At 40.3% G+C, this 13,973-nt stretch overlaps 3 protein-coding genes across 3 annotated transcripts; all 3 read right to left on the bottom strand.

Moving 5' to 3' along the window:
• Positions 1 to 407: 407 nt before the first annotated feature.
• On the bottom strand, positions 408 to 8,930 carry heatr3 (HEAT repeat containing 3). The gene is made up of 15 exons (XM_088412994.1): positions 8,678 to 8,930; positions 7,923 to 8,095; positions 6,468 to 6,555; positions 5,997 to 6,097; positions 5,086 to 5,195; positions 4,843 to 4,983; positions 4,465 to 4,745; positions 3,567 to 3,657; positions 3,309 to 3,451; positions 2,845 to 2,927; positions 2,636 to 2,772; positions 2,221 to 2,309; positions 1,987 to 2,130; positions 1,673 to 1,849; positions 408 to 1,534 (listed from the first exon to the last, which is right to left on the bottom strand). The coding sequence occupies exons 1-15, from the start codon at positions 8,822 to 8,824 to the stop codon at positions 1,421 to 1,423; spliced, it is 2,019 nt and encodes a 672-aa protein (XP_088269120.1). The 5' UTR covers positions 8,825 to 8,930; the 3' UTR covers positions 408 to 1,420.
• A 412-nt stretch (positions 8,931 to 9,342) lies between these two features.
• Positions 9,343 to 10,927, bottom strand: cnep1r1 (CTD nuclear envelope phosphatase 1 regulatory subunit 1). Its single transcript, XM_088413517.1, has 6 exons — positions 10,863 to 10,927; positions 10,489 to 10,560; positions 10,335 to 10,408; positions 9,871 to 9,980; positions 9,693 to 9,747; positions 9,343 to 9,617 (listed from the first exon to the last, which is right to left on the bottom strand). Exons 1-6 carry the CDS (start codon positions 10,885 to 10,887, stop codon positions 9,576 to 9,578), a joined length of 378 nt encoding a protein of 125 aa, XP_088269643.1. The 5' UTR covers positions 10,888 to 10,927; the 3' UTR covers positions 9,343 to 9,575.
• A 402-nt stretch (positions 10,928 to 11,329) lies between these two features.
• On the bottom strand, positions 11,330 to 13,823 carry LOC148424432 (arylamine N-acetyltransferase, pineal gland isozyme NAT-10-like). The gene is made up of 2 exons (XM_088413515.1): positions 13,756 to 13,823; positions 11,330 to 12,792 (listed from the first exon to the last, which is right to left on the bottom strand). The coding sequence occupies exon 2, from the start codon at positions 12,785 to 12,787 to the stop codon at positions 11,915 to 11,917; it is 873 nt and encodes a 290-aa protein (XP_088269641.1). The 5' UTR covers positions 12,788 to 12,792; positions 13,756 to 13,823; the 3' UTR covers positions 11,330 to 11,914.
• Between the last annotated feature and the right edge of the window lie 150 nt (positions 13,824 to 13,973).

Raw genomic sequence — 13,973 nt, 5'->3', positions numbered from 1 at the left:
TTTTTTTGCGTGCTCGTTACGTAACGACATCAGATTTATGTCAAGCGAACACTCCAGATGTGTTACAGTAGATCAGACAGACAGACAGACAGACAGACAGACAGACAGACAGACAGAGACAGACAGACAGAGAGATATAGATAGATAGATAGATAGATAGATAGATAGATAGATAGATAGATAGATAGATAGATAGATAGATAGATAGATAGATAGATAGATAGATAGATAGATAGATGGATAGACAGATAGATAGATAGGATTTTATGGGTATTGTAATTAGTACATGATGTGTAGTGTATAGCATTTGTGCTCAGCTGATACCATGACTGGTGTAATGCATGTGCACATTTGTTTTCAATACGACATGTAAAGAAAAATAATTTTACAAATCTTTTATTCAAAAATGCAGACACAAGGTATATACAGTCACGGATATTTAGTGGCAGACCGTGGTTATCCACCAATACGCAATATCATGGCTCACTGATTGGGAAGTAGCTTTACACTAAATGTACTTAAGCTTTGCATGCAAAAAAAAAATTGATTCTCACACTCAAATCTGCTGTTTTAGCAGAAAACGCACAGGAGGTTGTATGATGCCAAAACATTTGTTTTTGCTTAACTTCTCATACAAGTTCCTTATGGCAGCACATTTGCTAAACAAAATTATTCATTTTCCAAAACCACACCATGTCCTTTTTCATTGAAGAGGATGAGGGGGAAAAAAAGGCAAATTTAATCAATGTGCAATGAAAACGGAGGTACGCTTTTGACAATACATTAAAATATTGACGGGTACAGAAACCTGCAAATCCAGGTTCGTTATTTTAATAAAGCTTCTATAATAGAGAAGTTGGAACAATCAGGACAACTATGCGCTGAGAATTCATTTTAGCCAGTCAGGTAAAGATAGAGCTTTACTTTTAAACAAAATATTATGCAACAGCGAGCTTTTTTTTTTTTTTTAGCTTTAGGACAGCTAAAGAAAAAGTTACACCTATCTGTCATGGTAACCAATTCGGCACTTGCCATCCAAATAAGGTACGTAATTCTTGGGGAATTATGAGAATGATGTGTCACAGACAAGGATGGAAAGGATTTGGATGAGAAACCTGCTGTAAGGCACATTTTGCAATAATTATACAAATCGACGTATTATAATGTCTATGACACGGCGTCCCACTCTAACAATAGGCAACCTCACAGAAAAAATAAATGGAAGCCATTTTGTGGGCCTGCACTCAGTTTTGGAAACCATGATCTGTAATATCCATCAAAAATAACACGCCAATGTTCTAATTTCACCCTGCAGTTCTTCACAGCAAAGAAACCTAAAAAACAATTAGGTGTCAGGGCAAGCCAAATAAACAAGATTAAAAATAATAAATACTAGATGGTTTTTACAACCACACTGTGGTCAATTCTTGGCCAGAGTCTCAAGGTAGCCAATGAATCTCCTCAGGTTGACTCTGACATTGTCGAGCACGCACAGCTGCTGCGGGCTGTACTTGTCTCTTCCCGCCTTTCGTATCTGATGACAAAGAAGAAGCGACAAATGTAGCAACCACCACATCACATCCCCAGAATGTCCTCACATCTAATATATAAGATATATATCGTGTATCCAAAAGACAGGCGAATACTGCACACACAAGGGTTGCTGACGTACCTTGGCCCTAAAGACAGGCTGAAGTGTTTTTAAAGCAGGAAGTAGCTGGATGCTCCTGGCCGCCGTCTCTGCCTCCTTGCCGTCAGCAAACACGTCGAAAAGCGCATCCAGGGCCTCGCCATTAACCACCAGGTCGACATCGTTGGTTGCTACTTGGAGCAAGCCGCTCCCAATTGTCTGTGGAGGGCATGATTCTTTAAAGAAAAGGAGCTTCTGATACTAACCCTGAAGGGGGAGATCCACTTTGTGTAGGCGCCCCCCAAAAAGCCAAAAAAAACTCCTGACATTTACAAGGCAGTGTGAAAAGGAGAGACCTGAAGAGTCTGAGCTGAGCCTTCCTCTTTGGCGAGGGTGCTACCGGTGATGCCCAGGATGGCGACAGCATTGACCCTCACGCTGATGACATTACAGTGGGAGGCGGCTTCACTGAGGCTCATTAGCTGCTGCAGGCTTATGGACTAAAAGAAACCAAGCAAAAACAGAAATAACACTGAAGGTGATATCTCACTTAATACACGCCCACTCCCCCTATATAACATTCTACTTACCAGAGGGATGTTTTTTGAGGCGGCCATCTGCAAAAGAGACCGCATTGCACTGATGACTGCCTCCAAGAACTCCTCATCTTTAGGGATCTCTACAGGGGTGGAAAAAGTAATGTAATTTTTGTCTAGTTCCACAATTCTGATTGACATAGAGAGGAATGTAGCCTTGTCGTATCTGGTAATCTGATTTAAAAACAAAATAATTTAAGCAAATAAGACAAGGCATAGGAATAATAAGACATGGGTAGAACTATGGGATTTTTCCCTATCAATTGTTTTTATTAATTTGTCTTGTATCTGTACTTACTCTTCAATTCATCTCCCAATTTATTTATCCATCTATTGTATCTATTCACAAGAGTAGCCAACCAGTCCTTGATCACATGCATGTATGCATGTACTACGTGTGTGTGATTACCTGGCGCTCCAAATACCAGCGCAGACAAGTGCTGCGCTGCCTGCTGCAGGGCTTCCGTCCCGCCCAGAGACTCTGCGTCCATGCCAGATAGGATGCTGTGGAGACAGGTCAGGGCGCGAGACTGGACGCGCTGCATTCTGCCCAAGAAAAGACCAAGTGTCACTGAAATAGAAGTAGCATAAAATACCTGCCATGAGCAGTGAGTTTACTTTTTTATGAGGCCTCTCCAGTAGGGACTCTGGCGACACACATCCACGGCTTCCTGCTTGGGGAACTGCGTCTTTTTGAGGACCTTCAGTCAAGACAACAATTTTTAGCGCATTATGTAAATAACACAAATATTAATTGTATTGTGTGAGTCTTTATTATACAGTCTGAACTCAGTGGAAAAGAACACAAAAATGTTTAGGTTTAGCCTTAAAACAGTTCTGTTCTCCCTGAAGTCTTACTAATATTATGATAAAGTGTATCAATTCACCTAGTATATTGAGTTTCTTTATTAGAATTGCAGGCACATACCGACAAGCATTCAAACACACATTCACACATAGACAAATCTTAAATTGTCAGTGACCCCAACATGTAGATTTGGGGAATATGAATAATCATGCAAGCACATACAGTAGCAAATTGTGAAGTTTCACTGTACTTTCTATTTCTTATTTTTATTTGCCTTTTCTGGGATGTTGTGGTTGATGAGGGCGGCGTGCACCTCCACCGACAAACACAGTGGCGACACAAGGCTCGACAAGCCATCAGCCACCGCTTCACCTTCGTCGCTGCTCGATGACTCCTCCCACTCGTCATCTGAGGGATCTGAATAGAAGCAAATCACAAGTCTCTTCAAGTGCTCGTCGATATTGCATATTAGGCCAAATATTTAAAATCATGTCGGTCACTTCAGAGGAAATCACATCACAGCAAGCCTCACCGTCGGAGCAGCACATGTTGACGAGGATCTCTAGGGACGTCTGCTGGGCCGTCAGCAAGGCCGCCGCCTCCCTCAGCTCCCCCATTTCCCTCTGGACGCGAACAAATCCCCTCATGAGTCAACACAATGGCCAAGAATGTTCAGCTCATTAAAGCACAACGTTTATGTGTGTGTTTGAACACACAAGGCCTGAATGGAGAATTGCGGTAGGATGTTTTGTGTGGCTGCAGCATGAAAAAACATCCACCCCCATGTCCTCAATTTGGAGGTGGCGGAGACACTTCTGTCTCGCCAAGGTCATGGTACTCGCCTACTGGGTAGCCGAGACAGTGTGTACCCGCCTGAACATGACAGTTGGTCTAGTCTGTCGGTCTGGTGCAAATGTCTAAAAGGGACGGGACAAAATATTGATATTGCAGTGTATCACACTGTTGTATGTGATATTGGAAGTATTTATACACTGCTAAAACGGCGACAGAATAGTTGCATAAAGATCTGGCATTGCAATTTTTTTTTTTTTTGCCTTCAAGTGCAGAAAGTGTTTGGGTGGATTCATTTAGAACAAAACAATATTAAAAGCAACATTATAAAATGACTAGACTAAAGACTAAAAAGATAAATTAAGAATTATTAGCATTTTATGATTTATGTCTTTTTAAATGTCAGGCTTCTGATTTCTCCTTAAGTCAAAAATTTCAGTGAAAGTGCTTTTAATTTTCAACTTCCTGGTGTGTGACAAGGCATACTGAAATGCCATAAGAGTATTTTCACACTTCTCCTGTCCGACTGCATTGTAAGAGATCTTCAAAACTTAGGCAAATTCCAGGATGACAAATTAAAATGATCATATATTGTTTCAGAGAATGAAACGCTTATCAAAACCAGACACTCAACTTACAGGCAAGAGATCAGAAAAATCATCTCCGGAATTTCCATTTTTCACACGCTGTGATGCTCCCTCTTCATCCATCTCCTCTACAGCTGGCTCCCCGGTAGCGTGTGCTTCCATACACGACGCAGCGGGAGCATCCTTTAAGTGCGCCTCCTCCGCTCTGTGAAGCTGAAGGATGAGCTCACCCGCATCCAGATCCAGACAGTGAGACAAGGTGGCCAGCACAGCTGTGAGGGTCTGAGCCTGGCGGGCAGCGGGAAGGTTTCCCTTCATGTTCCACAGCGTTCCTGCATCAAAACAACATGTTAACACTCCCTCACACCCACTGAAAATTGTGTGCTGTTTTAATACTAAATGGGGACATGATGAAATGATCAATAGTACCAGCAGCCAGTGTTCTGAGAAGAGTGTATGCCATTCCAGGCTGGTTTGACAGCAGGACGCCCTCCAGGGCTCCATGCACGTCACCATTGATGCTACACAACAGCTCGGGGTTGTCCTCTGACACTGTCTGCAAACAGTGCGCTGTTAAATAGCAAACATTTGAAAAATAGGTTAGCCAAGTCCTGAAAATTTGTAGATTTCAACCAAGCCTTTGAAGTGAGTGTCTTGTCAAATATGAGTCACCAGCAGAAGTGGCCAGCTCCACATTATGGGGGTGTCTCTCTAGACATTGAACCACCACATCCAGAAGACCTGATTTGTTGAAAAGGGAAAGCGCCTGGCTGCTGCTTTCGCTGGGAAACACACATAAAAGAGTGGCAGTTGTCCACATGCTGTTTTTGCGGAAAAACTGTTTCTCACAAATTAAAACTTTAAAGAAATATTAAAAAAAGACACATCACTTTTATTTTGTCTTGCAAAGCAGACTGTAGTAGTATGATGAATAATTGCACATCAATAGATTAAAGCAGATGTCTTTTTAAACTGAATCTACGCAATTTGTTTTGAATCAAAACTCTATTATGAATTAAATCATAGACCCAAATATCATAATAAAATCGAATAGTGAGACAGTCAAGGATTACTACCCCTACTAAGGTCCATGTTCTCCTGTCATTAGTTACTCTCACCAATGAAACTGTTTTGATAATAATGCTGTTCTCTAAGGATTTGCATTGAAAAACTCATTATATTGTAGGTGTTGAGTGTTAAATATTCAAAACCTTATAGAAAACTTTTCTAGTCCAAAATGACTGTACAAACCCCTATTTCAAGTAAATCAGGAATATGCGTGCGCATACACACACAAACACACAGAAGAATCAGGAGCCAGAAAAAAAGAAACTTCTGGAAAGTGCTCAGCAACATTTGTGTAATAAAGAAAAGAGGACTCATTCAAATCTAGCCATGTCCATCCCTACATAAACACACATACAATACACAGCGAAATTGTGTTAAAATAATCCCATGGATGACCAATGCTGTAAAATAACAGCCATTTGTAGCACTGTCCAAATATTTACGATCCTTTGCCGTGCACTGCTGCATCTTCCCTTCCCGAAAAATAAACCGCTGACGGATTTAGGGGCACCTACCAGAGATTCCACAGTAGGTTGATGGCCTCATTGGCGATGTTCTCAGCCTGGTTCTTTGGCTCTTTGGTCGACACCACGGCACCGTCAAAACATACGCAGCACTGCAAGGGTAACACACATCTGTACTAAATGCACTAGAAAAATTCAAAAGTCATCAAACACTGCTGCTACATACTGATCACACATGTGAGCGAATACACTTATTTTACATTACAGAAATCTTCCGGCAGAACAGCAAACAAAAGTCACAAAAAGTCTCAAATATTTACTCTTAAAAGCAAATAATAATAATCAATTAAAAGGCTGCAAAATTTGGTGACTCACATTTTGAAAGTAATGTGAACAATTGCTCAAACATCAAGTTAAAGTTCAAAGCTTAGCAATCAAAGTTGATGACATTTGTTTGCTTAGACAGCTGCTGAGTGGGAAGAAAAAAAAAAAGTGATGCGGCCAGCGGCGAAAAGCCCTTACCTCTCTGAGCAGTGCTGTCAGAGGAGTCATGACATCGCGCTTCACCATGTCCTCGCACACCTCCTGGCTGCCGCATGCGCTCAGATTCCTGTCAGCGGACGCACAGTATTTATTTACAGTATGAAAAAACGCATCCTCAAATCAAACTGTGGTCTTCAGAAAATCTATATAAACACTGCCGGCACTATGACAATGTGTAAATGTAAAATCAATATAAATTTGTTGAGGTTGCTCCTTTTGGAATGCCATTAAAAATCCAGATGAAAAGCTAACTGTAATGATAAATTTGTTGGTGATTATATTATTTGCCGCACGTTTTCCATATAAATCTAATGTTTGTTTAACATACAGTTGTCTTGTCTAGCCAAGAAGGTAAAGGTGGTAGTTTCTTATATTGTTACATGGCGCCCTCTGTAGGTCTAATCACTGAAATAAAAGCCCAAGAACAGGAGGAGTCTGTTAAGGTCTAAGTCAAAAGATAAGAAGAGCTGCAATAAGTTTAGTCAGTTACACAGACTATAGTTTATAAGTGGCATATGAGTGCTTTGTGAAATACACTCATGGTGGCAAAGATTGTTCACCGTAATTCCCAAAATAAAGGATGCACCTGTGTATAGGACGCACACTTAATTTTAGGGTCAAATTCCGGTATTTTCTATTATCATGTATAGGACGCACCAACAGTTTGGCAACAATGTAAAAAGTATGGCAAAACAGAATAAATCTCATCTTTGTAAAGTTAAGGAGTTTGTAAGTTTCTTGTGTTTATATCTGTAAGCTATAGGTTTGTTGCTTGTTAAGTGCTTCAGATTTCCCATATTGTGAGGGGTCAGTGAACGCAGCGACAATGTATCTATCCTAGCGAAGCTGCTCGAGTTCGTTTTGCCATAAATACCCGAAGTTGCGCGCTATCAGTGTTCCACCTAGTATATGACTGTGTGTGTCAAAAGACCACAATTGATAAACAAGTCAAATGGAATACATTTCCGTGTTCTCTAACCGGTGCACTTGGCTGCATACGTTAACCCAAATAATTGAATCAGAAGACATAACTTTTGACATGATCCTTTCCGTTGTAGTAATATTTCTGTGTGTGAAAAAGGATGGACTTGGACGTTGGCTAAGTCTGTTCATTTTTTTAATTGAAAATAAAGCCATAACTACTTCAACACGAGCTGAAACTGCACTAGCACTGGCTGCTAACAGTCAAGTGATGTCCAGCTTCTAGCTCTTCCTGTTACGGTAATTATTATAAGAATACAGCTGATATAAAAATGCACATCTGTAAGTAAAAGCTCATGTTATGTGGCTGATAGATCAATCTAATCTTTTAAGTTACTATTCATAGGATGCACCCATACTTTTGGTCTTAATTTAGGGGAAAAAAGCGCATCTTATATTTGGGGAATTTCGGTTGTTGCGCCGCTACCTCCACGAGGAGTTTTTTCTCCTTACCTAAGTGCCCCAGCAGCAGTCTCCCTGACACCAAGGCTGCCATCCAGCAACATGGGGCCTAGCCGCCTCACTGCATCTCTCTGTAGAAAGGTCGGGATGCTCTGGCTCTGCTGGACCACCTGAGAGATGCCAGCGCACGCACACTCCCTTACATCGGCACTGGGACTCTCCAACTAGAGATGGAAACATTCTTTGTGTCAACAAGACTGTTACCCACATGTTAAAATTTTAAGATGACAGTCCACGGTTCTAAAACCTCAGATATCGTCAATATGGCTATTTGATAACTTTACACAAATCCAGTGCTATACTGTATTTCACATCAGTCTCCTGTACAGTAGTTTCCATCTATATCAAATGCAGAGTTACGCACATGTGGTACGACTTCTGCCTCAGTTTGAGTAAAAAAATCTTAGGATTATGTCATAATAACAAAAAACGTCAGGACAATACAAATGACAATATGGAGTTTTGTGTTGTCCATTATTCCAGAGCATCATTGTTGATGTCACAACGTACTACTGTTGGACCTTCATCTTTTATACAATGACAGCTACAAATCATATTTAAATACACTAAACTACTCTGATGTGTTAAATATTTTAGGAAATATTCCGAATTTGCTTAACGGTCCACATTTTAGCCCCGTATTAAAGGGTACCTCTTGTAAATAAATATTTTACGTGTAAAGGTCGTTTTTAGATTAAAAAAATACATATATAGTTGTTATTTATATAGTTGCTACTCTCTCCCACTTTCTCCAAAAGTTCAGCCGCCGGGCAGTCGTCGTCGCCGTCCCTGAGTTCCGCTTCCTCGTCGGCCGCTTCTTTCACGGCATTCACTGGTAGTCCGACAGCGTTGAACTGAGGACGTCTAAACTTTTTCGTCTTACTTTTGCCCATTTTTAACCCGGTTTAAAGTGCGAATGTGGGAAATTCTAGTTGAATTAGTCAGGTTTCGGCAATAAACCCCGAAGCAGACAGTGGACTAGTAAATTGCCATGTGGAAATAAACTACCGTAAACCGCGAGTGTTGCAGCAGTGCCGTAAAGTAGCGGAAGCTGTCGAAACGTTAAGGCAACCCACCACAAAGTGACTACAGTATTTTATTGGAAAGATTATGAGGTTTTGCATGGATGTATATTTTTTAAGAACGTAGTTTTGAAAATTTAAAACTAGTTGTTGAGTCAGTTAATGTAGGTTGACAACCAAACTGCAACAACAGACCTCAAAAAATACAGTATTTACATGTATGTATAAAATTGGACAAAAGTAGGTACTGTACTTATTTACTTACGTTCTCTTTTTTCCAGTGCGTTTGCACTATTTCCATTAAATTAATGAAAAAATGTTTTGATTTCATAAATTTAAAGTAGGGTTCCTAGTCTGGAATAGGATGTCCAAAGAAATACACAAGACAGTTTCATATCTGGTATATTTATTAAGTAAATAGATTTAAAAATAGAAACGTTTAGATAAAATACACAATCAACATAAACACACACAAGTACTGTTAAGAGGAATTGAGCAGCTTTGACATAAGCACAGCTACATAATGGCCGTGTCCATTCTCTTTGACTTTTTGACAAAACGTCATCACCAGGATGACAAAAATGCCGCCCCCGACGTCTTTGGGTTAGTCACAATAGTATTTTTACTGGATGTTGGGTCGCGGTTTGAGTATCAGCTTCCCCGTCTGCAAAGGACCACAAATTTTTTAGACATTTTAATTGACCTGAAAACATTTGCAAATTGAGGCATATTGACTCACATCGTCACATGACATGTTGTATTCCGCTAAAACTGTTCGACATCTGGCAGCTATACTGCGAGGGAAAGGGATTAAGGAAGAATGTGATAACCATAACTGCTTTCAAATTATTATAAATATTATATTGTGCTTGACTACAGAGGTTCCCACTGTGCATATGAAAGGACAAAAAGGATACATAGACGGCGCCACCACTCGCTTGTGTATCCCGGCAAAGAAGAGTGCGATGAGTGTGATGCAGCTGATGGTGAAAAAGGGATGATTCCACAGCGATGAAAAGAAAGACACCTGTGGGACAAGACGGGCAAAGCACAACAAGTTAAAAACACAGTTGTCAGTCTTCAAACATGGTGAGCTAATAAATAGATTTTTTTTCTGCCATTTTTAAACAGCTGCCTTGATTCAAACTTTGACAGTGCCGGTCATTGCTTAAAAATGGCCCACCTTCACCCAGCCTAGCTTCCAATCACTATCAAAGGAATTTAGTGTGGGGCTGTTAGCAATTATAGAATAACAGCCAAGCTACATGATAATGCATCGGAAAAAAAAACAAAATGAACTCCTATAATACAGGCAAGTAAACGTTTTTGGGTGTTCTTTTCCCATAGCATGTCTTTTGTGAAAAAATAATTTAATGCATACCTTTTGCGTATCAGGATCTATCAACCAGTTCCAAGCCCCGGTGGCTGTGCAGACTGACACCACGATTAAGATCACTGTGAAGAGAAGAAAAAAAAAAAAAAAACATCATTACTACAAATAATAAAGTGGTGATTGTATATTTTGCCTTACTTACTTCTCCACCTGCCTGTTGCAGGTTGTAAACAAGAGACATATTCTGTCAGTCGTCTCTCAAAGGCTTTCAGGTCTGTTAGAGGGACGATAAAGCGATAATATTGAGGTTAATAATTATTTTGATTATGTGTCAATAGCATAACACGTGTCACATCTTGTATGTACAGTAGATTGTGTGCACATCTCGGTTACACGAGCTAGCATGTCAGCCACAATGCTACATGCTAACGTCGTAGGGAGATTGGTCGACTTTAACTTCAGCGCCGCGTTCATACTAATGCAGTCTTCAGATATCGACATTTAAAAGTGGTACCTTAACAAGTCGCTGTCTAAAATCGTTGACTGTTGAATAAAAGAGCTTTTATGACATCTTACCTTCGGCCTGCTCTAGTGAGTTCATGTCTAGTAGTCGTGGTCACGTGGTGGTTTCCACAGCAGCCGGCTGTGGGTTGTGCCGTTGGCTGCTGTTCGCGTGAAAGACAGGCCATGGAACCAATCATTTTTGGTCAATTGAGAAATTCTTGCCCAATGGGCGGTTCGGTGATTTGAAGACCCCGCCTTGCTGCTCGAACACGATTATCAAATTCAGTGTTGTATCGGACCTTGAGACTAAATTAAAAATGAGTAAATGACGCCATCGGTGTTAGTAAATGACGCCATCGGTGGCTTAAAGTGTGACGTCCAGCACAAGTCGTTAACTACCTGGTTACTTCTATGCTTGTGAGCGCCTCCTCCATGCTGGATACAACTCTTTTTGTTTTGCATTTGTGTAAACCCAAATTCGGACAATCGGCAAGAACCGACTTTTGAAATGACTCAAAACACAACAACACACATTTTACCTTTAAATGACAATTTTATTTTCTCTTGTCACAGACATCAACCTACAACAAAATAATAATAAAACTATTAATGTACTCACTGCAGATGAATATGAAGATTATTGCTCAGAATAATCTTGTAAATGGAAAGTTCTGGCCTATTTAAGTAACTTTGTAAACTACATAATGTTGTAAACAAAGTAATTGTGCATTTACATTAGTAAGCAACAGCAACATCATTCAGCAACAGACCCCGCCACAAGCAACATCCCCTGGAAATTAGGTATCACAAGTCGTCTGTGCCACATTCTAAAAAAAAAAAAATAATAATCTACAAGGACTGTAAGAGTCCCACCATTTTATGTTGGATTTGTTAATGCACATGAAAAAAAAGCTAATAAAAATATTTTCAGGTGGTATGAAAAGGTTTCTGATTCGATTGTTTGATTATTTGTTGTTAATTTATGTGCATTTAGTATGCATTTGTTTTTTTGTGTTTTTTTTTTTTAAATTGCAATCTAATATTCTATAGCAAATCATTTTCCTTCATGTTACGACTCATGGACCCCAGAAGCTCTCCCGGACCTTAGTTTGAGAATCACTGCTTTAGAGTGTGTAATGATGATGGTTGTTTGCAGGCTGTAGTTTGTTAGGCAAACGGATGTTGAACTTGTCTCTCAGAAGGCTCTCAATCTCCTCACCAGGCACGTTCCTCATATCATAAACATCTACACCACGGTCGGCCTGGTAGGTGACTTCACTGAACGTCCAGCCAATCAGGGCCCTGAAGCCTGTGGGCGTCTGCAGGGAGCAGATGGACTTGTTGATGAAAAGTGAGGAAGGATCCGTCTGGAGAAAGCGCGTGGCATCCATGAAATTTCCAGCTTCTCGGGGCGTCAGGGTGAAGCAGTACAAGCTCCTGTTCAGTTGTCTGTTCACCAGATTGGAATCGGCAAACTCTGGATTGAGAATCTCCGGTTTCCTGTCTGCCTTCTCCAGAACCCAGAAGTCTCCTTTATCCGTGAGACGGAACGTGCCGGGCACTTGGACTTGGTCCTTCTCAGAGACGAGCTCCAGCGGCTCCCACAGCTGAGACGACACCCCAAAACTGACGTCTTCAATGTAGGATTTGCCGTCAATCATCACCTTGTTGATGAGGTGACCTTCCAGGGGGGAAAAAATACCCATGTAGCGGTTAAACACCCTTGCGGCCAACATAGTGACGTCGTAGCCCATTTCTCGCAGCACCCAGGACAGCAGTAGGTTGTTCTCCATGCACCAGCCACCACGGCCCTGACGAACTATTTTGTCAAAAATGATTTCCAAGTCCATGCCAATCCTCCTGCCGCAGTGCATATCGAGGTTTTCGAAGGGGATGGACATGATGTGCCGCGTGTGGATCAGCTTTAGCGTGGCAAGGTCTGCTTTGTTGTGCGGGCCTTGGAACCCGATTCTTTCAAAGTACTCCTTAAGGTTCATCTTGTCTGGAAAATAAACATGATATTTTGACAACTATTTTCATAGTAAAGCGGTGCATTGACTTTTGGCTGCTCCAAGTTACAACATTTTCAAGTTACCATCCGTTCGTTGCTTGGGTGTGTTAATTACCGTAACTAACAAGAGAACCTCAAACATTTCGCCACTAGATGGCGCAGCGATCTTAACGTCTCTTTCTGAGAAGTACGGTAATCATCAACATTCCTGAAATTTGTAACAAATGATTACTTGAGAGCAGATCTTTAGATTTCCATCATGCAAGTTGGTAGTAACAAATGAATACCTGGTAATTGGATAAATCATAATTACCTTGACATTCACGTTAATACATTGTTATTGTTAATATTTTAAACTAGTTATGACTATTTCTGAATGTTTATGTTTACTTCTATGGTCCAAGTGGATATCATGAAACTGCGATGGAGTTTGATCACATTAATAAAATGTTTATGCAGTCAGTGCATTACCAAACATGCCATGGACTGTTTATTATTTTTTTTTTTTAACAATCAATGCGTTTTTTTCTCACTTTAATTTCTATTGTGCAAGTTAACTTTGAAAAACGGCACTAGAGTTTAAAAGTAGCCTCTGCGAATCATTAGCAGACCTGATGTAACGATTCTCGAACTTTATGCTTCTGTGCTCATTTGAACCGCGTCAGCATTTTTCCCTCAATGATTTCTAAAACTCTTCGGGAATAAAATGTATTCATATACTTTTAAAAATGTGTGTTATCTACGCAGATTTTGCACTGAGGAGTCCGTGCCTATGTGCGTGCGAATTAATTTGGTTGCAAAATGAGAAGAAAGTGAAGGATAGCGATGGGTGCGGCCACAATTGAAAACACTGAATTTTCACAACAAATCAAGCACTGCATATATTTATCTATGCGTTGCACCCGTCAGCTAAATAGTTATATTTACGAATTATTGTTTTAAGTGTGCCCATACCTTGGAGTTGCGAAATCAATACACTCAAAACAAAAACTCAAAAACCTTTGCTCTATCTGAGCACATCCGCTATTGCTTTCAAAATAAAATATATTCGTCAAACGAAATAAGTCTTTCATTTGAAAGTTTTCTCTTGGATACTTCTAATCACTTCTGCGCAACTTTGAGTCTTGACTAAATGGATGATGAGATTACACTTTTTATCCTTATATTTGATG

This window comes from Hippichthys cyanospilos, chromosome 4 (genome assembly GCF_059441005.1).
Source record: "Hippichthys cyanospilos isolate Australia breed blue-spotted pipefish chromosome 4, RoL_Hcya_1.0, whole genome shotgun sequence".
NCBI lineage: Eukaryota > Metazoa > Chordata > Actinopteri > Syngnathiformes > Syngnathidae > Hippichthys > Hippichthys cyanospilos.
This window is presented reverse-complemented; position numbering and strand designations above follow the sequence as displayed.